This window comes from Vulpes lagopus, chromosome 5, assembly GCF_018345385.1.
Source record: "Vulpes lagopus strain Blue_001 chromosome 5, ASM1834538v1, whole genome shotgun sequence".
Taxonomy (NCBI): domain Eukaryota; kingdom Metazoa; phylum Chordata; class Mammalia; order Carnivora; family Canidae; genus Vulpes; species Vulpes lagopus.
In genome coordinates this window covers 46,822,923-46,845,537 of record NC_054828.1, presented here as the reverse complement: position 1 = coordinate 46,845,537, position 22,615 = coordinate 46,822,923, and the positions used below count along the sequence as shown (strand labels likewise).

The 22,615-nt window shown below is 33.8% G+C and overlaps 1 protein-coding gene across 9 annotated transcripts in view; it reads right to left on the bottom strand.

Moving 5' to 3' along the window:
* Nucleotides 1–22,615, bottom strand: part of EHBP1 (EH domain binding protein 1) — a 314,375-nt gene that overhangs the window by 7,622 nt on the left and 284,138 nt on the right. For all 9 annotated transcript variants that reach the window (XM_041754578.1, XM_041754579.1, XM_041754577.1 and 6 more), the window contains one exon: nt 744–843. In XM_041754578.1, the coding sequence (XP_041610512.1) occupies nt 744–843 (100 nt within the window). The remainder of the gene's footprint in view (nt 1–743; nt 844–22,615) is intronic.

The window sequence follows — 22,615 nt, the reverse complement described above, 5'->3', positions numbered from 1 at the left end:
CGAGAAACATGTAAGTACCACCAATGCAAATTTAATACAGAGACAATTAAAAATCCAGGAAGAGTTAAGTTTTATGCTTCTTCACAACTCTTAATCAGGTTCAGGCATGGCAGAAATGACAAAAATAGAGGTTTTCACGAAAATAAAACATGTAAGCCTGATCCTTCCCACGCTAGGTGGCATAATATAAGAATATTGCTAGTGAACAAAAAGAAACACGCATTAAGTCCTATAGTGAAGTGCTAAAGACCAAGAATGCTTACATTTGGTCCAGTCTCCATTTTACTGTATACAAAAGTGATTGGAAGAATTACCCAAATTTAGGGTAACATCATCTGTAGATTACAAAAGTACTTTTGTCCTCATTAAGAGTTATTTTCATTTTTAACTTAAAATGTGATGTTAAATAAACTTCAATTTTATTTCTTTTCTCCTCTAACTCTTAATATAATCCAAATCTCCTTTTTGTGCACAAGTGCTTTATTTCTTAAATATGAAAAAATTTTATATTCCTTGGCTTTCTATTTAATAAACATTTTTTCAGCATATATTACTATTTTTAAAAACTGTTCAGATGAGAAATGATTATATATTATTTCAATTTTTTATATAAACTATACTGTAATCTCCAAGGTAAGAAAAATATTAAGCCTAATAAATGTGAAATCCCAAAGAAAGCAATGACAAAAAGCCTAAAATTCATCAGTGTTGTAGGAAAAACAAGCATAGTCATGGGTACTTACAGGAGAGAAAGCTGGTTCATTCTCCTTATTAAGGCATTTTTCTTATTAACCAACATAAACCATTCCTGCATCATAGCTTCTTCTTCTTCTGTGTTCCTTCCTGTAATTCAGCAAATTATTTATTATATGACATTTTACAAGTCAAATAATACCTGAGTATAAGTGGTTTCTTTTACATGAAACATATTTTAGCTACCCCAATAGTACAAATTAAACTGTTTATAATAACATAATATTAAAGTCTAGGGTCTGAAAAAAAGAAATCAATATCTCAAAACTCGTAAGCCTATCTTCTAAAACTGGTATTATTCAGCATGTATATTTCAGTCCCCCCAAACATATCTACAGATCAGACTAACATTAAGTACAGTTAAAAAAAAAAAAAAAGTGTTCCAACTTTTAAATCCTCCCCAGAGGCTGACTTGTTATTATGTTTCAATGAGGAACTCATGGTGCTGACAGATATACGGTCATGATAAAAAAAAAAAAAAAAACATTAAAAAATCATTATGAGAATTATAAGACTAGCAGGAAGATCAGAGAAGTCCAGAGATTTTGTGAAAGCTTCCGCTTGTAACAACTTGCTTTTTTTCTTATTTTCCTCCTCAAAAGTAAACTAAAGATATATGTTCATATGCCATTCTGGAACTCATCATCTCTAATAGGGCAAACACATGCAAATTATTTTAAATACACTGTAAATGACAAACTACAAAAATTACTTATAGCTATCTGTGAAAAGACACATTATAATGAACATAATAATGTTCAGTAAATCCTAAAACATTTCAGCAGAGAGATCTAAAATTTAGATTTACTAATTGCACATTTAACATTCACTTTCCATCATCTATACCACTCTCCACCAGAAGCCAGTATATCCAGGGTTATAATATATAGTATATATTTACTATTGTCCATGTAGAAGTAGGCCACAATCACATTCAAGAAAAATATTAATTCCCCCCCTTCCCACCTCTCCATTCAGATTGTACCTAGTCAAATTTATAATTCTTTGACTTTGTTTTTTTCTGAATTTCACCCATGCCTGGTTTATTGTTTTGCTAGGCCATTATTTAATACTTCAGTCCCACTTCTGTATAGATGCATGGGGCTAACTTAAATATCTAATAACAAATAAAATATTCTAGCTTTATTTTCTTTTTAAGCAAGGTATCTTCTTTTAACTTTCAAACACACTACCAGTCCATTTTAAAAATTCAGACAATAGATATCTAAAGTAAGTGAAAAGCCAAGTCTTTCACCAACCCCTTCCTCTTCAGTTCCCCTCTTCATCTCCTTTTCCCAGAAGTACTTCCACAGTTTAGCACATCTCCTTCTAGACCAAACAGATTACTATGTGTATCAAATGCATGCATATACCTTATCTATATATAGACATATACAGGTTTGTTTTCTTTACCATAAGTGAGATCATATTATGTATTGCCCTGTGATTTGCTTTTGTTATGCTGTTCAAAGAGCTACCTCATTCTTTTTAATACTTGCATAAATTATGGATATACCATAATTTATTTAACTATTTTCACATTAAATCTGAAGAAATTTTAAGAATGGAAATAGAATATAAAGAGCTGATCTGTGTGCAAAAGATTAAACAGGTACTTCAGAGCATCCCTGTAAAATACTTATCTGTTGTTCATCATTAGGGAGAATAGTGAGGATACGTGCCTTCATTAAATGCTATTAAAACTTTATGGTATGAAGCAAATGTAGGATAGATTTTTCTGGAGTATGAACAAAAGTCTTTATTGTTTTACAGTATTTTTAATCTCTCTTTTAGGGTAGCTGGTTTTGTATTCACTTTGGACCATGTGATGTCTTGACACTGGTCATGTGATACAGGCTGCGATACGCACAAATCCCTGGGTAGCAACAAAAGAAGAAAGAGTAGAAAGAAAAAGCTGAGAAAAAGCTTGCAATTTGGAAAAAGGCCAATTGTACCCTGGTGAAGGCCTTTTTGATCAGTGAAATGACACATGTGTGCAATATTAATAGGTGCAGTTTTTATGATATTTTATTTTCTGACTAAAGACTTAGTTCTTGTGTTCATAACGTAAGTGGCTTCTAAAAATATAGACATATTAAAACTTTGTTCTGAGTTTAACTTAACCTATAATTGAGGCTTTCAGCAATACTAGAAGCAACTAGCCTACTCTTAAATTAGCATCATTTTCTTCAATGGAAGACTGCTTCCTTGAGAATAACAATATTGATATGGTACTGTGTTATTTTCAGTTTAACTCCTGCCTGTGATTTCTAGGTAAGAATAAAAGATCCCCCTCCCCTAATTGTTAGGAAATGACCGATAATACAAGAGTCTCATGTTTCAAAAGGAAATAAGCCTGACAATAACAAATATTTAAAGACACATTACACTCTGCTACATAGATTACAAAAATTAACTGAAAAAAGCATATTTGAGGTTAAATCAATTCTGTATTGCTAACTCCTTATCTGAGATAGTATACAATGATGGAAATCTATACTTAGCCTCATAATAAAAAAATTAAATTTTCTTCTAATACATCATTACACTATTGTTTTTCGGGATTTAAAATTTTTTAAATTTAAAAAGCTTTTAAAAGCCAGTAAGTTGAACCATTACAAATTAATCCTGACTTTAATAACTGGTTAAAGACCCCTTTAGCTTTATAAGTAACAAAAAATATTAAAGCCTGTGATCACAGTGAGCTTTTCTCATTTCTCCTCTAACCATTTGTTATTTAATCCAATACTAGTAATCCAATTTGTCCATCAGACTTTTAAAGGGCAGAATGCAACTTCCTCAGCTTAGACACTTTTCAAAGTACAATATATTTTTCAAATGAATGCTGGATGTTTCATTTTTCCCAACTGTTCCTAGCTCTAATGCATGAGGAAAAAAAGAACAAGATGAACATTGTTCATACTGATTAAGTAAGAGCTCATTAAAGAGCTGTCAGTGCGGTACTTTGAATATGCATGAAGCATATAATCAGATCTAGTACCGTCACTAGAGGAGAATACGGTAAGTACAAAGGATTGATTTAATTACTTAGAGTGGGCTGTGGTGGTAAAGCAGTCTTGTTAGTGCAAAAAGAAAAAGAGGTTGTATTCTGGCACTGTTAGAAAAAAGGCAGTTTTAGCTTCTGCCACAATACATAATCTCGGAATAAAGCACTTTACATTGTAGCTTAAAATGAAGACTGTCATTATTTTATAAAATGGCCATAAATCATTTTATCTTGTTTAACCCCACCTGGTTAACTACTTGTCTTTCAAAATTATCTTTAATTTGTAATTACAACTACATCTTTGTCACCTTAGAGTGAATAGGGATACTTTTTAAAAATCTCATTTTTTTTTCACTTTCATGAATTGGAAAATTAAAGACATATACAACTGACGACCATTTCAAAATAAAGGATGACAAAATCCTACAGGTCAACATACAATTACCGAAATGTAAAAACATGGCTGGATTTTTATACTGTAGTTTTAAAGCACAGTGCCTCATGCAAGTATACTACAAATAACATCACATTAACATTTTAAAGTATTGACTAATTAATACAATCTCTGGTAATATTTTTCCTACTTTTTTTTTCCTCAAAGACTTCTGTTTTTTATTTTGCCTCTAGGAATGTAACATCCTTTCTAACATCACTATCTCTTAAAGTCAGTTTTTTCTTTTAACCAATTACTACACAGCTGGGATATGATTTGTAAAAATTATTAAATGATCAAGAATAATGATAATGGCGGGAAAAGTAACTGTAAATATGACTTCAAATCATTCTATGACACAGTTCACAAAAACCACTAAACAGAAAGCAGAGTAATACACAGCATTACATATAGTATACTTAATAAACCCAAGTGACTATAGCAACCATTTTTATATTTCATCTCCTCCAAAAAAATGATTTAAATTTAGTTAAGATTTAATTTCATTCAAGAATTCATTCATTCATCCAGGAATATGTATGTAGTTTTCATTTATTTTTTCAGAAGCAGTATTTTCAATGTAAATTTTTAAATGAATAAAAGAAAAGTGATGTCAAAACCCTAAAATTATGAATCATATATTCAAAATTTGTCTGCTAATTAATCATTCCTAATTAATCTTTCATCATTAACTTATTATCCATTTAGAAAGATATATTTTTAGACAGTGAATTCTTACATAAATACAAAATGAGGAACAATACAATTTTAGCCAAACAGAAGATGAATTAAGGGGGTAAGAGCGAAAACACAAAGATGTAGGCTGTTGTACATATAAACAAATTCAAGATTTTTCTACCATGAAAACATGAAAGAATGCTGAAATCTTGCCATAGCTCCAAAGCAGAGATGGCTGACTAGTGTTCCCATATGGCCCTTAAAGGACACAACATAACAAAGCCAAGCCAAACATAAAAACAAAAAAAGTTGCCATTACAAATTGTCCTGATGGTATGATAACACCAACATGATGACCTTTGAAAGACATGATATATTACAACAGAGAGACATATGAAGGTGTCCAACTAGCTGGTACTGGAGAAACAGATTTTAATAACAAAGGAAGTGAAATCTGTTAGATTTAATGGATGAGAAAGATGAATTTACTGTAGTTATGTAGGGTCATGGACACATGAACTCCTAAAGCCATTATTACTGAAGGACTCCAGTGCATTGGTTTTAGAGAATATTTTAAACTTAGGAAACAGAGCTTTATTATGAAATTTTACTATATAAGCAAAGAGCTGATAAATGTTTCTACCCCAAGAATATCCTCAAACAGCAATCAACATAAATGAAGAATCTCATAATCTTTATTGATGCTTTCTGCAGCAATTGTCTTCAAACTATTTGCTTAACGTGATATACTTGTCATGGCATTAAAAATATAAACTTTGGGGAAAATCCTCTCTTTTCGTTGTAGTAAAATAAAAACTATGAAAAACTCTCTCAAAATAAACAAACCTTTTATTTACCCATTTGGTAAAACAGATTCAGGGCAACATCTCTCTATAGATAACTTCTGACAGACTTCTAGCATGTACTTCTTACAGGAAGAGGGAACAGACAACTTCACCAAAATTCTTCTTCCATGAACTTATACATAAAAAGAAGCTATTTCTGAAGGTTGGAAATTAACAGCAGTCTTCTTGTACCAGCTCCTTAATAGAATCTGAGTAGCCTTTTTTCTGCCAAAGGTCAGAGCTGCATTTCTCAAAGGTAAACTTGGCACAAACTTAAAATAGCAAAAAATAAAAATAAATTTAAAAGCATGGAAGGAATTATCATGGGAAAAATTATAACTGAAAAAATTATTTATATTTACTTACAATTTAGTATTTTAAGTTCTTATTCCTTTTTTAAAAGATTTTATTTATTTATTTGACAGAGAGAGAGCACAGATGGGGTGGAGGGCAGCAGGCAGAGGGAGAGGGAGAAGTAGACTCCCTCCCCGCCAAGCAGAAAGCCTGACGTGGAGCTTGATCCCAGGACCCCGGGATTACAACCTGAGCTGAAGGCAGATACTTAACCAACCACCCAGGTGCCCAGTTCAGTATTTTCTTTAAGTTACATATGGGATGGGTTTGTACCTATTAACTTTTCTGTGCTAAGAGCATGTAAAGGTATTAATATGACCCACATTTCAGGTAGTGCATGACTATCTTGACTAACTACAAAAAGGCACTTGACTAAAGTTAAAATGCTCAGAACATAACTCTAAAATTGTATTTCCTTTTTTAAGGTAATTTAACATATCCTGTAAAATAAAATACAGTGAGTCACTTTTATAGGCATCGCTGAACCAAACAGACTACTGTCTACTTAGTGAATCAATTAGGCATCTTATAATAAGGGGAAAACTTGAATTGTGAGCCATGCTTACAGATGGATAGCTTCCCCTGCCAGTTCTCCCCTCTCTTGAAGCCTTTTTGTTTGGACTGCACCTGGCGAACTCTTCTCTATCCCTCCCTCCTTGTCCTAGGCCTTCTCACAGTCATGTCATGGAAATGACTTAAAGAGGGGCTCCAGAAGGGACAGAGACATTAAAGACAAACATGAAGAGTTGAATAAAATTATTTCTTGAAAAGTAGGAATGGACAGAAGGAACTATTTCTAGATTAATAGATTAATATATTTTAAGATGTGATTTTAAATACGTATTTTTATAGCTAAATTAAATATTACAAAAGATATTTCTGACCTTTTATATATTTACTTCAGTCAGGATTTCTCCAGGGGCTTCTTCTCATTGGTAGAATAGAGGTTACCTTTTTTCTTAAGGTCATTTGGGCATATGTTTTTTTTTTTCTTTTTTATAGGGTGGTCTGGTAACCCAAAACACAATGTAAGTATTTTATGGAAATATTCATAATATATGGAAATGACTTATAAAGTAACTTCAGAATAAAGACCTCTTGTAAATTAAGTACCACCTTTATGAATATGTTTACTTGTATTAATTCTGAGGAACATCCATGAATAAGACTATAAATTCTGGTAAGGCCTTGCATAATGTATAACTGCACTATCTATAGTGCAGTTATCTGTGGCTGGTTAGAACTGTTGTCTTGATACGAGGCAAATAAGGTGAACACTGAATCTGCATCCAAAATGGCTTTTTTTTTTTTTTTTCCAGTTTGGCTTAAAAAAACAAAGTCGACTGAGCTCCTAGATCTTAGACTAATTAACTTCTCTGAGCCTTATTTTCCATTTCTATAAAGGTAATCATATTGCTTACCTCATATGTCTGTTAGAGAAATTAAATGAAAAAGTCTATGTAAAGTCTTTAGCACAGTAACGGAGACTAAAATGCTCGCTATGATGATGATAATGAAGAGAGTGATAGTGGCATATGCAGTGTTGTGCCATGAAATGGAGATACAAAGATGACCAAGATGTGGCTTCTCTCCTCAAAAGGGCTCATGGTCTACTGTGGAGAGACACGTAATCAGGAATAACTAGAGTGAGAGTCAATTTCTAAATAACTCCACAGACAAAAATTGTTTTTAAAATCTTTGGTAGCCATAACAAATTATACAGTTATTATGTCTTTGGTCATAAGCAGGATAGGTGAAAACTGTAGGTGAATAGGTGCAAACTCATTTCTGCAGCTGGAAAAACAAAGTGAATGCCCTACTAGGTCATCAGTGTCACTATTGCATACAAAGGATGGCCACGAGAGTAGCACAACAATGTGGCTGTGCTCCAGGTAATGAGAGTCTAGTTGTTTGCAGGGTGTTAGAGAGATAAAAACAAAGATCATAGGGATGCCTGGATGGCTCAGCGGTTGAGTGTCTGCCTTTGGCTCAGGGCATGATCCCAGGATCTGGGATCGAGTCCCATATCAGGCTCCTTGAAGGGCGCCTGCTTCTCCCTCTGCCTATCTCTCTCTCTCTGAGTAAATAAATCTTAAAAAAAAAAAAAAAAAAAACAGATCATAGAATATGGCTTATTTTCAAAGACTGAAGAAGGTAAATTTTAATATTGAAAATTATGGACTACTAGAATACATTTGAAAGTTTACTAATAATTAAAATAAAGAAAAAAATGAAAAAGACAATTTGAAGTAAAAGTGGATATAATTTTAAGAAAAGAAAGCCCTCAGCAAGAAAAACTAAATAGGGACACCTGGGTGGCTCAGTGGTTGAGCATCTGCCTTCAACTCAGGGCATGATGCTGGAATCCTGGAATTTGGGAGGGAGTCCCACATCAGACTTCCTGCAGGGAGAAGCCTGCTTCTCCCTCTGCCTGTGTCTCTCAAGAATAAATAAATCTTTAAAAAAAAAAAAAAACAACCCAAAGTAAAAACCTTTACTGAGAAAGTAAGTTTTCATCATTTTTACAGGAAGAGATTTTTATATTAAAAGCAGAGCATCTAAAAAAATTAAAAAAATAAAAAAAAATAAAAGCAGAGCATCTTTAAAAATCAGCTTATGAGGGGGATCGCTGGTTGGCTCAGCGGTTGAGCGTCTGCCTTCGGCCCAGGGCCTGATCCTGGAGACCCGGGATCGAGTCCCACGTCAGGCTCCCTGCATGGAGCCTGCTTCTCCCTCTGCCTGTGTCTCTGCTTCTCTCTCTCTCTCTCTCTCTCTCTCTGTGTTTCTCATGAATAAAATCTTTAAAAAAAATCAGCTTATGAAATTGGCAACGCAGATCAAATAGCTGATTTACTAAATGCCAGGTGAGAATGAGATTAGATTCTGTTGAGAATGCAGAAAATTAAATATGTATCAATTTTAAAATATAGAAAAAACATGTAGATATGCTTCTTTCTAATAAAGAGCTTCTCCAACACTATATTATGCAGTCAGTGAGCTACTCTTTTAGGTAACCCCCTCTTGTGTTGCTTAAAATGTTTAAAGGTCCTTTTAAAATCATACCCAGTGCCTCCAGTTTCTAAAAAGGGATGAGTTCAACTGCCAATCCCCAATATACTACCTGTGCTGGAACTTCCTTTTCCACTCTGTATCTTCCTTAATCATGCTTGGGTTCAGATAACCAAGTAACACTGGGATAGATCTTTCCTTATGTTCCTTCTTAAAAGTCTTTATTCAATGAGGGAGAGCAGAAGGAAAATTTAACCTATTCCCTTCTAGACTGTGGCTACATTCGGTCTTAAAACACATTAGCCTAATCAAAACAGGACACTGCAGAACCGTCTCCAACAGCACTTTAACCTGCACAGAGCTTCAGAAATTACACAACAGTTTGAATCTAGTGCAATGCATGCTGTTTTTCTAGACCAGACCAGGTGACTAGTGTGGATTTCAGCAATGTATCAACTCATTCAATGCCCCTTAATCTTCTCAGGGGAGCAATTCTCTTCACATCATGGTACACAAGAGAGGTTCACGATGGACTTATAACCACAGTGTTGTTTCCTCAATCCCTGGGAACAACAATGTCTCACAGAAGCTACTCTATATAACATCTCTCTCTCTCATCAGATCAGTGACAACCAGTAACTTTCTCACAGGCTGGGAATAATAATAATTACGATGATGATAACAGCATCAAATATTTAATGAGGTTGTATAACTTACAGGTCGCTAGTGGTAGAACTGGGCCTTATATCCAGGTAGTATGTCTTGTAAACCACCACTCTTAGCCACCCCACCCGACACTCACAGGTAACTAGTCTTACCAGAATAGACCCTTTATTTAGAATTCAGGCCAACCTTGACAAAGCCTTCTGAATGTCTCTGATAAGCAAAATGGCACACACACACACACACACACACACACACACACACACAACAAAGCAAAAAAACAAACAAACAAAAAAAACAAAGCAAAAAGCAAACCTTCAAATCTCTGATAAACAAACAAAAACCATTCGGTTCAATTAGTTCATCCATTAGTAGTAGGGATTTTGTTCGTTTTTCCAATGTAGGCCACTGTGACTTAACAATGATCTCAGAGCAGTACATCTGGGGATGTCAAGGGGAATCAGCCTTTCTTCCCATGTACATATATCCTTATGATCCTTGAATTATATAGGTCAGTGTATAATGTCTTCTAGAAACATGATTCCAGGGATAGACCCATCTACTTCTTGGGTAATTATGAACCACCCTGATTCCATTTGAGCATCTGAAGCATCCTGCAATGAAAATGGCCAAACAAGAATACTCTGCCTAGCACGGGATTATCAGGGTGTAATTAAGTTCCAGTTCTGCTCTTGAAGAGCTACAGGAATTGGATAAATTACTTAATCACCCTATGCCTCAGTTTCCTCATTTATAAAAATGGAAATAAACTTAGTACAACTTCGGGCAGTGGGGGGAGTTCTGTGAAGATTAAATGAGTTAATATATGGAAAACACCCCAAATAGTGCCTTGGCATATGTTATTTAATCAATGTAATGCTGGTTACTATTGTTATATTGTTATTGCTGTATTCATTCTCTCTCTCCCCACACACATACACATACAATAAGGAACCACATTCTTTATTCAAGCTTCAGGGTCCTTTCTGATTATCTGATTCCTGGAATTATGGATAGAGCAAGGAATGGTGATTTCTCCTTGGCAGAGTCTCACAGTCTTTTTGACTGCCTATGCAAGTACCAGAAAGGCCTACTTACAGGAGTAAACCTTGAGATGTGAGCTACGTTGAGCAAGAAATTTCTATCTTCACTGGACCAGTCATACTACCATCATTTTAAGTTTCTCATTCCCTTCAAGTATGGAAGCCCAACAACTTAATCTATTAACCATTTTTCTTAAAGGATCAACTCAAATGCAAAGCCTCTATGAAATGGTCCCTTTCCCAAGGTTACACATGCTCTGTTAAGTCTGTTCCAAAGATTCCCTTTGCTAATAGCAGTATCTTTGGTTAGAAATTCAGAGAAAATAAAAATCTAGTGTGTAAATCCCAGAATCTCTAGAATTTCCAAAGATGGTTTTCAGATACTTCCTCAACCTAATCCCAGGATTTGTTCAATGGTCCTTTTTATCATGATAGGAATGTTTAGATATCCCTAAGAATGAAGAACATCCTTCTATCCCAAGAGTCCCTTTCAGATTCTTGCCAAAGTCGTATGGGCCAATCTCCAGCAGTTAGCCTAATGTCCTTCTATTGTGTTATATGTCCTCTCCTTTTTGCTCCAAAGCTGTAGCGTACTTAAAAAGGGTCAGAGCAGGCATATCTAACACACTTTACGTACACTCCCACCCAAAGTCATGGTCAACTCCAAATCTGTTTAGTCCTTATATCATATATTTTAGAATTTAGCAAAATAGCTACCTAGTCAACACTGACAATTTTGCAATGTTCAGTGTAACTTAATTAACATTTTACTTAGATTCAAAATAAGCTCTTGAAACAAGTGGTATTAAAAGTTTAAAATTTTAGCTCCCCGTAATTTTATTCTCATGAGAAATTAAAATATTTATGACTACTTTAATAATTTATTTCTGTGGAAAGTTATTTATACATAATAGCAAACTACTGCTATTGTTTAAAGCACTGAAATGCATAATAAACTCATTTGTTTTAATTAAACTTTTATTTTAAAATTTTCCTTACAGAGGTAGATCCTTCAAAAGCAAAACAGAGCTATGACCAGGTCCATCAAGTTTCAGATCATAAGTGTCTATCTGGGGAGAACATGCTGTTGGGGAAGAAGAAATGTTGGTGCTTTACACAATTCCTAGCTTTGGCCACCAAGTGGTGCTATTAATTCAGAGTGAACTGGCATTGGGGGAGTAGAGTTGGGTAGCTTTGGGGTGGGTAAAATATATAAAGTCAATAAATCCAGAAAACACAAGTTGGATGTTCATAGCCCATTGTACTGTGAATTTACATATCCTCTCCCACTCAATGTCACCAGTATAAAAACAAGATTCAATAAGATTCAACATCTTATTTTGCTGGTTAAGTCCACTATACTCCCTCAGGAATATAGCTACACATAACTTGCACCAAAGTTTATCCTTTCAGGCTATCCCACAATTCTGATTAATTTTCCTCCTCCTACAACATTCATCCAAATTACCCAATTAAAGCACACAAAAAACCATTACATAAAAGCTAATCAGCAATAAACATTACAAATCAATAATATTAAGTTTTTTAAAAAGCTAACTTAATTTTTAAAAATAGATAACAGCTTGATGTTTTTTTCCTTAACTTATATTGTAAACTTCTCTTGAAGAAATAGCTCCCCTGAGTGGATGAATGCCTTTCACATTCTAGCTTAGAAATGACATGTGGAGACAGGGAACAGATGCAATGATTATATATGTTCAGTTTTCCTATGCACCTAGAAGCGTATGAAAAGTGTTAAAAACTTATCTAGTAGCTAAAAGAAAGATGTAATAATTTACAATCCACTAGAATAAGAGCTGCAATATCTACACAATGGAATAAATAATGATTTGAAAGCAGAACTTTGTAAGTCTGCATGATAATAAAAAGAAAGTTCACACCTATTAATGCAAAGATGATAGGATCTAGTAAGGGTAAGCAACTAGCCGGTTGTCTCTGTACATTAACATCTGTATTTTTTTTTAAGATTTTATTTATTCATTCATGAAAGACACACAGAGAGAGAGGCAGAGACACAGGCAGAGGGAGAAGCAGACTCCACACAGGGAGCCCGATGCGGGACTCGATCCTGGGCCTCCAGGATCAGGCCCTGGGCTGAAGGCAGCGCTAAACTGCTGAGCCCCCCGGGCTGCCCAACATCCGTATTTTTAAGAAAAATGTTTCCATTTGGGGAAACTCGGAGAAAGGTATCAGAGCAGAGCTCCCATCCTTCCATAAACTACCTTGATTTTGACTCTGGACTGAGGAGACAATTCACACATGCTTAGCCATCTCTGATGTCATTCTTTGTCAAATCAAATTATGAAATCTTGGTTAAGCTTCCTAGGATAGTGTCAGGATGAAACAGGAGAGGGGAAGATACATTTGCAAAGTTGGTTTGGATGTTCTAAAATAATTTTTTCAAAATACAAAGCTTAAGTTGTTTATTTCTGTATGTGCCTCGTGAAACTCATACAATTAGTGTATCAATTCAATGAAATGTATATAGATTGAGGGACTAGCAAATTCCTAACATTTTTCTCCTAGCCATTTATGTAGTTATAGAAATGTTCAGGGATCCCTGGGTGGCGCAGCGGTTTGGCGCCTGCCTTTGGCCCAGGGCGCAATCCTGGAGACCCGGGATCGAATCCCATGTCGGGCTCCTGATACATGGAGCCTGCTTCTCCCTCTGCCTTTATCTCTGCCTTGTCTCTGCCTCTCTCTATATATATGACTATCATAAATAAATAATAAAAAAAAATTTTTAAAAAAAAAATAAGAAATGTTCAGTTATTAGTTTTTTTTTTTTTTTTTTTTTTGGTATATAAGCCAAGGGTTGAACAAACAGTAACTTCCCAGTCTTGTATCGAATTGCCAAATTAGTTCTTGCTGCATTTTTGGGCGGGGGGTAAGGAGAGGGACTCAGAGAGTCTGGGTATGTGTGCTGAAAAAAGAGAAGAATTATGATGGAACAGGAGATGTGCATATTACTTAGAAACTAGGGAAAATTTTAAAGTATAAGTAGAAACAATAATAAATAATGAAGTTACTACTATAGCTGATGGCAGCAGCTACTTTTATACTGGGTGCTAACCCTCTGCTGAGACATCTGTGCCAAGTACTCTTATATAAATTTTATCTATATCTGTATCAATATGTTTTATACTCTCAATACTCTTCTGAAATAGGTTTTATCAACCTTTTTCTTTCTTTCTTTTCTTTTTTTTTTTAAAGTCAATAGCTGAGGAAAAAGAAGTTCAGAGAGGTTAAGTAATTTGTCCAGGACCACTCAGAGTCTAGCTGGTATCTTGCTGGTTTTCAAGTCTATGCTCTGATATCTTTATGCTGTGCTACTTCCCTTAGCATTTGTTACACAATGGATTTAACATATCTCAGCCCCTTGTTTCTCAAAATGTGGTCTGTGGATCACCTGTATTATAACTGCCTAGAATATGGGCTCTACCCCAGATCCACTGAATCAGAATATTTTAGGCAGGTCCTGGGAATCTGTATTTTTAACAAACTCCTCAGGTGGTTTTTAAAATGCAGATAAAAGTTTGAGAACCACTGTCTTAGCCCTTTACAAATAAGTCACCAAGATCTTTTTTTTTTTTTTTAAAGAAAGGGTGATATTTCATGTATAAGATGTTATTTTAGCATTGGCATGACATTACACAAATTTAATTTCACATTCAGAAGAAAAACATGTTGCTGCCAAATCAGTTCAAATGCCTAAATTTTGTTTCATAGATAGTTGCTGAGAAAAACACATTTTCCTGGAATTTCTACTTTTTAAGTGTTAAAAAATTTTATTACAGTCTAGAATAAGGATGTACCTCACTTTAGGCAATAGACATGTTCCAAATTAAAAATTATGGAGATGTGATAATTCTTTGGGTTCAAAAATTATATTTTATATTTCCAATTCAAATTTCTAGTAGTGGAAAATACTTTCTAAATATCACTGGTAGAAATTATATACATTTGTTCTTCTGGATAAATGAACAAACATGAATCAGCAAATGAAAAAGTCACCTTAAGACTATATAGTAAAAGGCGGGGACATACAGTTGAGTGCCAAGGAGAAAAGAAACAAATGTTAGAAATGAGAACCTTGTGAGGTTCTCTATATCCTGAATCAGAGAGATTCCTTCCTAGAAATCGTATGATCCAATATCTATTGCATGAACTAGAAATGATTCAACAACAGTTGAGTGCTACTACACTTCAACATAATTTATATATTTTCCTTCCTTAAATAATCCAAATAATGAAATGCAGATAGAAACAAGATATTAAAGATGCTTGAATTATCTGAACAAATTGTGAGAATAAAGATATTTTCAGAGTATAACAGTTGTTTCAATTTTTCTTGTAACTACAGAAGGAAAATATCAAGGACAAAATAATCTAGGAATATTATCAATGTTAAAAATTGAAGATGTAAAAAAGTAAACAGCAAAAGCACTGTAAACACCTTAAAATGTAAACTTTCCCCCTTTTTTTTGAGATTTTTTTTTAAAGTAATTTCGACACCCAATGTGGGGCTCCAATTTACAACCCCAAGACCAAGAGTCACATGTTCTACTAAGTGAGCCTGCCAAGTACCCCTGTAAACCTTCCTTTTAAAACAAACTTTAGGGGCGCCTGGGTGGCTCAGTCTAAGTGTCTGCCTTTGGCCCAGGTCATGATCCAGGGGGTCCTGGGAGGAGCCACAACCCGCCCCCTGCTCAGTGGGGAGTCTGCTTCTCTCTGTCCCTCTGCCTGTAAGTCCCCTTGCTTGTGCTCTTTTTCCCTCTGTCAAATAAATAAAATCTTAAAAAAAAAACAAAAAACAGACTTTACTATTTTCTTTATACTACATTACTATTCATAATTATTTTCAATAATCAAAGGCCTATTCCATTATAGATGCAATATAAAATAAATAAAATGTATATATACCAATTTATTATAAATATTTTATTTAATGCTTGATGGTGACAGATAATATTCCTAACACACAAATGTTTTTCATCCTCTGGTATTTTTTATTTCAAAGGTGATCTTGACAAATTTAAATATTAAAGATTATATAAATTATAATAGCTGACACTCATTGAACACTTTGTATGAACCAGGCACTGTGCAAATGTTTGATATAAGGTATCTAATTTAATTCTCACAATTCTCGTAGCTGCCATATACCATATCAACTTTGACCCAGTGTGACCAAATCTGAACTAATAGATTCACTAACCAGGGTTAGGTTTCTGCACTATATATTGAGTGTAATGAAAAATCACCAGACATAAAAGAATAAATGAATTTCTTCCTTTCTGGGAATTAAAGTTAGGTTCTTTCCCCCAATTTTTTCTAAAGCCATAGTGTCCACATTCTGTGAAAGTGGAAACTGAGGCTCAAAACTATGACACTAAGCTAGTAAACAGGAATGAGTATGGTAAACACCAGAATGGCTATCATTCTCCCAGCCAGCGTCCCAACTCCCTGCTGGAAGGACTGAGCCCATGTTTTCAGATGCAGGTATGCTGAGGATTAAGTATGGCAGAAAAGCGTCTTCTATAATTACGTTAACAGCAATGGAAGACAGATGGGCTTTGGTATGTAATGGACAGGACATGGAGACCTTGGAGAGCTGGGCCTTCCTTGGCTCGCGGTTCCTTCCACCTGGCTAGGATTCCGCTAATCAAAGATGTGACAGAAGCATTTGTATGACATGTTCTTTTACGCCTTTAACTTTTCTGAATATTGGATTAGAAGATAATTGCATGAGGTCATGTCACTTTTTGCAATTAGAAAATGATTTTATATTATTTTGCATTCTTGGAGTTAGGTGACAAAGTTAAAATTTTGACATGGCTAAAAACACAGAGAGATGCACAAAACAGACCTGTGCTGTCACATTTACCTAGAGTGTGTTACCATTTTACTTCCAAAAAGTAATGGATTCTATCAACTCTTAGTATCGAAGGATGTGGCTCAATGCCTCAGGAAATTATGCTAAACATCCATCTTGTAGAAAATTTTCAGACATAAAATGTTAACTTTGTTACTGGTTTCTTTATTACATTACAGATTCAATGCCCTGTGAATTGTCAGGAGTAATTTTAGTGAGGAACTATAGGCCAAGTCTATACTATTTCAGAACCTCAGAGATCATTCTATTTACTGTATGGGACCCAATTCCCTTACCTTTGTTCTTATTTATAAAAAGTTCCTTTGCAGACACCATATGATATCTTAGTTTTTCCATTTCATATTTTATGTCTATGGAGATCAAATGGAAACATTCTACTTTAATAAGCTAGGAACTTCATTTTTCTATTTTACCATAGTATGTCATACAAAGTTAGAAAAAAATTTCATCAATGAGAAATCTATAGTTCTTAACTTTTTTTTTCAGTTTTGTAACTAACATGACAAAATAGATATTTTACTTGTTTGATGCATATTTTTCAGTGACAAGGCCTCTTTTCTCACTGTAATTTGTATGAAAGTAGACATATTTATGCCCATTAATAAAGGACCGCTATAAAATGGAGATATTTTATTACATTAATACTACTTCCCATCCATGCTAAATCATAGAGAATATAGAATAACCAGACAGAAAAACACCTCTGTTGTTTTATTCAGAAGACAATTTCTACTTTTTGCTGACTTTATTAACTACAGTTGTCCATGTTATTTTTATTACTGTAGGGTTTTCCCCTTTATGTTAGAAGTGTGAATAAATTATAGGATCTTAAGAAGCAAGATCTTGAGCCATGTGCTCAATGATCAATATACAAAAATACAATTTTTCAGGATAAGAGAAAATGTAAAGAGTATATAGAAATATCAGAAATATATGTATTAAGTGTGAATAATCACCAAGAATTTTCTTCACACAAAACCTGAAAAGTGTTGCTGTATCAAACTTCCTTTCCTGGCTAGTTATTAGTTGTACAAAGTCAGCTTAACTCCAAGTTCAGATATCTTTATATATAAAAATGTGCCCAGTTTTGGTTTTCATTTTCCCCTTAGAGATATGGGTATGTTGAGAGATGCAGCTGACTACCCTAATCTCCTACTAAGTGTACAGTGATTGCTAGAGAAAAGAGAGCTAGTAAAAGATATGTCCTTTACAAATATATAATTTAAATCTCATAAAAATGTTTTTTAAAATCAAAGAACCTATTTTTACAGTATTTTCTCAGGCAATCCTACCTTTATGTTATTATCTATACCCTAAACCATAAAAACTACATAATCTGCCATTTTCTAAATCATGGAATAAAATGGTTTATATAGACCCTGTTTTAATGTTAATGAATTTATAGACACAAATAGCTAGCATCAAGGCTACAATGAAAAGCAGGACACTTCAAGCATTCAATACAGGGAAAGGGGCAGATTAGAGATCAATAACAAAATCACCTGGTAAAAAAGGAAAAAGGTGTTGCATTAAAAGGCTTTTTGCTTTACATGTGAAACAATACTGAGAAACCTGTATTTTAGCACTTGTACTCAACAGGCACTCCAACTATGCCACGATGAGAACAGAAACCCATCCTTTCTAATAATCTTGTGACAAAAGCTAAAAGACATCATCCTATTAACTAGTGATCTCAACTGCTAATGCGGAGTACTTCCTGGTGCCTTTTATGTAGAATGCTGCTATTAAAAAACCACTAAACATTCACTGTGAACAACACAGAATCATTCATCTTTTATCAGCATCTCTTGTTAGAAGAGTATGAGTGGGGCTGAAGGTGTCATTGATATTATGGAGTGGAAATTAATCAGAAATTTTTCTCATATTTTCCTCATCTCACTAATTTACTTTTGTACAAATTTCCTCCTGTTAAAAAGTTCATACCCAACCCCCTGTTGTACTCTTTTAAGTTGAGAATATTCAACGAGTGCGTCCACTGAAAAGCACCAGGTCCTAACACAAAAAGCATTCGAAATTCTCATTTAGTTGTCTTTATTTTGCTAGCGCCATGTGGTCCTTGAAGATGTAGAAAACACGGGAAGCCGAGTAAAGATCAGAGCAAGCTCATTAGCATTCTGACAAAATTGGAGTGGTGGAGATGTATAGTTTGCCTAGTTTGTCGTTTTGAAAGCTACCGGTGGTAAGCTTTCTATTTCATTGTGCTTTTGTCTTTTGGGGGGGTTTCAAAGCAGCAGGGTATTTGTTAGCCGTAGGTTTGCACAATGCATTGTGGGAACCTTTCCTGCACATTCAGCCCTATATAGTATCATTCCAGTTTGAGTCAAAAAGTTTTTTTCACCATTTATAAGAAAGGACATGTGTGTGAATCTTAGTGCATACCCTCAATACATTTATTGGTCTGCTTTACTACTGCTTTACTGGTCTCTTTTGCCTGAATCACAAAGTCCAAAAAGAGTCAGAAACAGAGCCTAAATGACATAATTTTCAATCTTTAAAAAAATGTTGCCATTCATTTCAGAACACAACACTAAAACATTTATTTTCTGTTCTTTGTCATGAACAACTAACTAGCAACATGCGGGACTGATTCAGTTAGTTAAAATTCAAAAGCTCATTGCTTAACTATAATAGAACTCAACTCTATTTTTGAAAATAGTTTAGAGGGAAAAAATGGTTTGTGCTTTAGAATTATGTAAATAAAGAATAGTTCTTAGAAGACTTAAATAACTTATTACCCTAGTCATTTGATTTTCTTCATCGTCATCTTCTTTTTCTTTTCTTTTTTTCTTTTTTTAATACATAAAGCTCACTTTGAAGAGCTAAATGGGCTACATTAATGCTACTATTCAACATGAATGTTTCCAAGTTGCAATGAAATGGATAAAGGTCTTTGGGGATGAATTTATCTGCTAAATCCTTGTGGTTGCCCTCCTATCTTGGATGATGACCCAAAAGAATGTCAACAGCTCATTTCCCAGAGAGCTGGAAGAAGTCCCTATGCAAGCCATAATCTGCACATTCTCAAAGAACCATTTCAAACATTATATTTCACAAGCAGTTTTAAGTGATTTTCCTCTCATCTCTAGCATCCTAGCAGTACTTTGGACATAAGTGCCACTGAAATGAGGGCTAAACAAAGTTAACACATGAATGCTATATATGACATATAAAATGTTAATTTATTTTCAATACACATTTTAAAAACATAGTCATCTTGTTGCAATAATATATTTATGGCATTGTGAGATAAATGTCTAACGATTACTATTTTTTTTCAATTGTGGAAAAAAAGTGTTTCTTATTACTGGTTATTTTTTTACTTAGAACCTAACCCTATTATGAGAAGTATTTATGGTGTTTCTGAATTTGTAATTATTGAAATCTGAGGAGAAACTAAAGAGCAGTAGTGAGTGAAATATAGTACAGGAGTAATCTGGTAAAAGTAGTTTAACAGTAAGAGAATGGACCATTTATATATGAAGCCTCTGATATAACAGTATTTGGTTGTACCACCCTTTATTTCCTTTGTACATTAAGAAACCACTGGACTAAGTAGTATGTCATCTTGGGGAGGGGATAGTTTTTACATATTAACTATTCATATTATAGTAGAACATGTAATTAAAATGATGGAACTTTTCCTTATTTCTAATTTAAGCTCTAATCTTCAGCCCTGAAGGCTTTTCTTAGGCCTTCGTTTACAGTTTGAAAGCTCATTCTTTTGCAAACAAATAACAAAACCCTAAAGAAACTGCCACATATAATTATGTGGTTATGGTGTGATCTTATTTATATACCGTTGAACATGAAACTTGACTAACTTAAAGCTTAATATTTTAATGTACTCCAACATTGAGCTGTTCTATTGCTAGCTTTAAAGCTATTAAAAAGAAATGGATGTTACTACAGTAATAATGACTGAATTAGTTCTATATTTTGCAATATGAGTATAGCCACAAAATTATTAATCTACTTCACTGCATTCTCTTACCAAAGTTTCTCGAATAAAATCGTTTGGACTAGCTATATCAAATTAGAGAGCAGTCAGGAGTGTCTAAGTCCAGCTTTAAAACAAATATCTCAACAATTACTTAGCCATATGGAAAATAGGGTATGTCTTCCTGAAGCCATTTTAAAAGTATATTTTCTATCTTGAATTTAGACTTCATTAGAAACCATTTCTGACTTGTAATGTTTAGATTGCTGAAATATCACTTTTTTTAAAGAACCACAAAAAGACATGTAAAAAAGCAGGACTTTTTAAAGCTGCCAATTAACAATTTTCTAATTTTTAAAGCCCATTACACTTGCATTTATAACAGTTTCAATATCCAGAAAACAAAGTGGAGTTTTAAAGCACTATGAATAAACAAATGCAGCTGTATAGTTAGACACAGCTACACACATGCTAACATAGCTTTTTTTTTTTTTTTTTTTTTTTTTTACATTATACCAAATTTGAAGCTTCTTCACAAGTGTTCACATTGTACCGTGTTTGGGTTCCTATGACTTAAAGGCCAGATGCTTTTCACAAATGACCAACAATTGTAGTTAGAATAAATTAATGATTGATTTTTTTTAAAGCTTTGATGGAATTAAGCATACTTCTTTTCTCAATGTGCCTATGTGAATGTTTGCCTGTTAAACTTTTTTTTTTTTTTTTTTTTTTTTTTTTTTTTGACAAGTGAGGCCACCCGGCAGAAAACAACTGATGCAAAACCCAGGAATAATCCCTCTGTTTAGTTCAACACTATGGTTAGCCTTAACACTGCCTCTATTATCCAATGGATTTAGAGAAACTTTCATTTATTTGTTGGCCTCAGTTTTCAATTCTGTTGCCCTCTTTAAGGAAACCTAGACTTATTCCTATGTAAGTACATTTGCATACTGGTACAATGCAATGTCTTAGAATTTTTATTACCCTACTAAGCTAAATAGGGGCTGTGTACATATGTAATTTGAAAAATACATGAAAAGAATCAAGATATAGGTTAATACTCCTACTAAGGATTCTGAAGCACACTGTAATAAACCTATAATGCTCATGGTACAAGACTAATGTAATTATTTCCAACAATATTTTAACAATATACAGCCATCTATTTTTTAACAACCCGAAATTAGTGGAACCTAAGAAATGCACTTGATTATCACAAAACCAGTGCCAATTTACTACATTAAAATGTGTTCTTTTCCTATAGGCATCTTTAAAAATCTGTATGTTTATTATGGATAATATTTTACATTCTCTAATTTCAGAGTCTATGCTATAAAGGTTTACATGAGATAAGCAAAGTAGAATATGAATTTTTAGTTTACTTAAGGGATTCAAATTAGGGATTCACTTAGTTGTGTATACATTAGAGCAAACAATCCAGTGTAATTTTTATAATACATTTTAAAAATTTACATTGCTTTTCTTGAAACATTTGGTTATTGAATCTTAAAAAAGAAAACAACAACTGTGTAACAAACAGCATGGTTTAGAAGGAAAACATGTAGGAGTGAGAGTCAGAAAATAAGAGTCTCTTATTCTAGCCTCACTGTTTCCATCAGTTAAAGAAAACGGATGCTAAGACTGTTCATATTTTCAAACCTTTATAACTATGTGATACAATTGATACAAAAAACAAACTGCTATAAAACTGTAAGTTAAGAATTTGTTCAAAAGTTGATTCTTATAGCCTTCTTGACTCCACATATGCTTTTAATAGTGAATGTACAAATTGCCCCTATTTATTTATAGATTGCATAAGACCAATTTTTTAGAACTTTATAATAAAGTCTCCACTAACTAAAAATGGATCATATGAGACTTAATAAGGAAATCATAAAATTCTTTGGAATATTCTTTCTTAGCTGTTTTCCCTAGTTAATGCAATCAGTACTGAT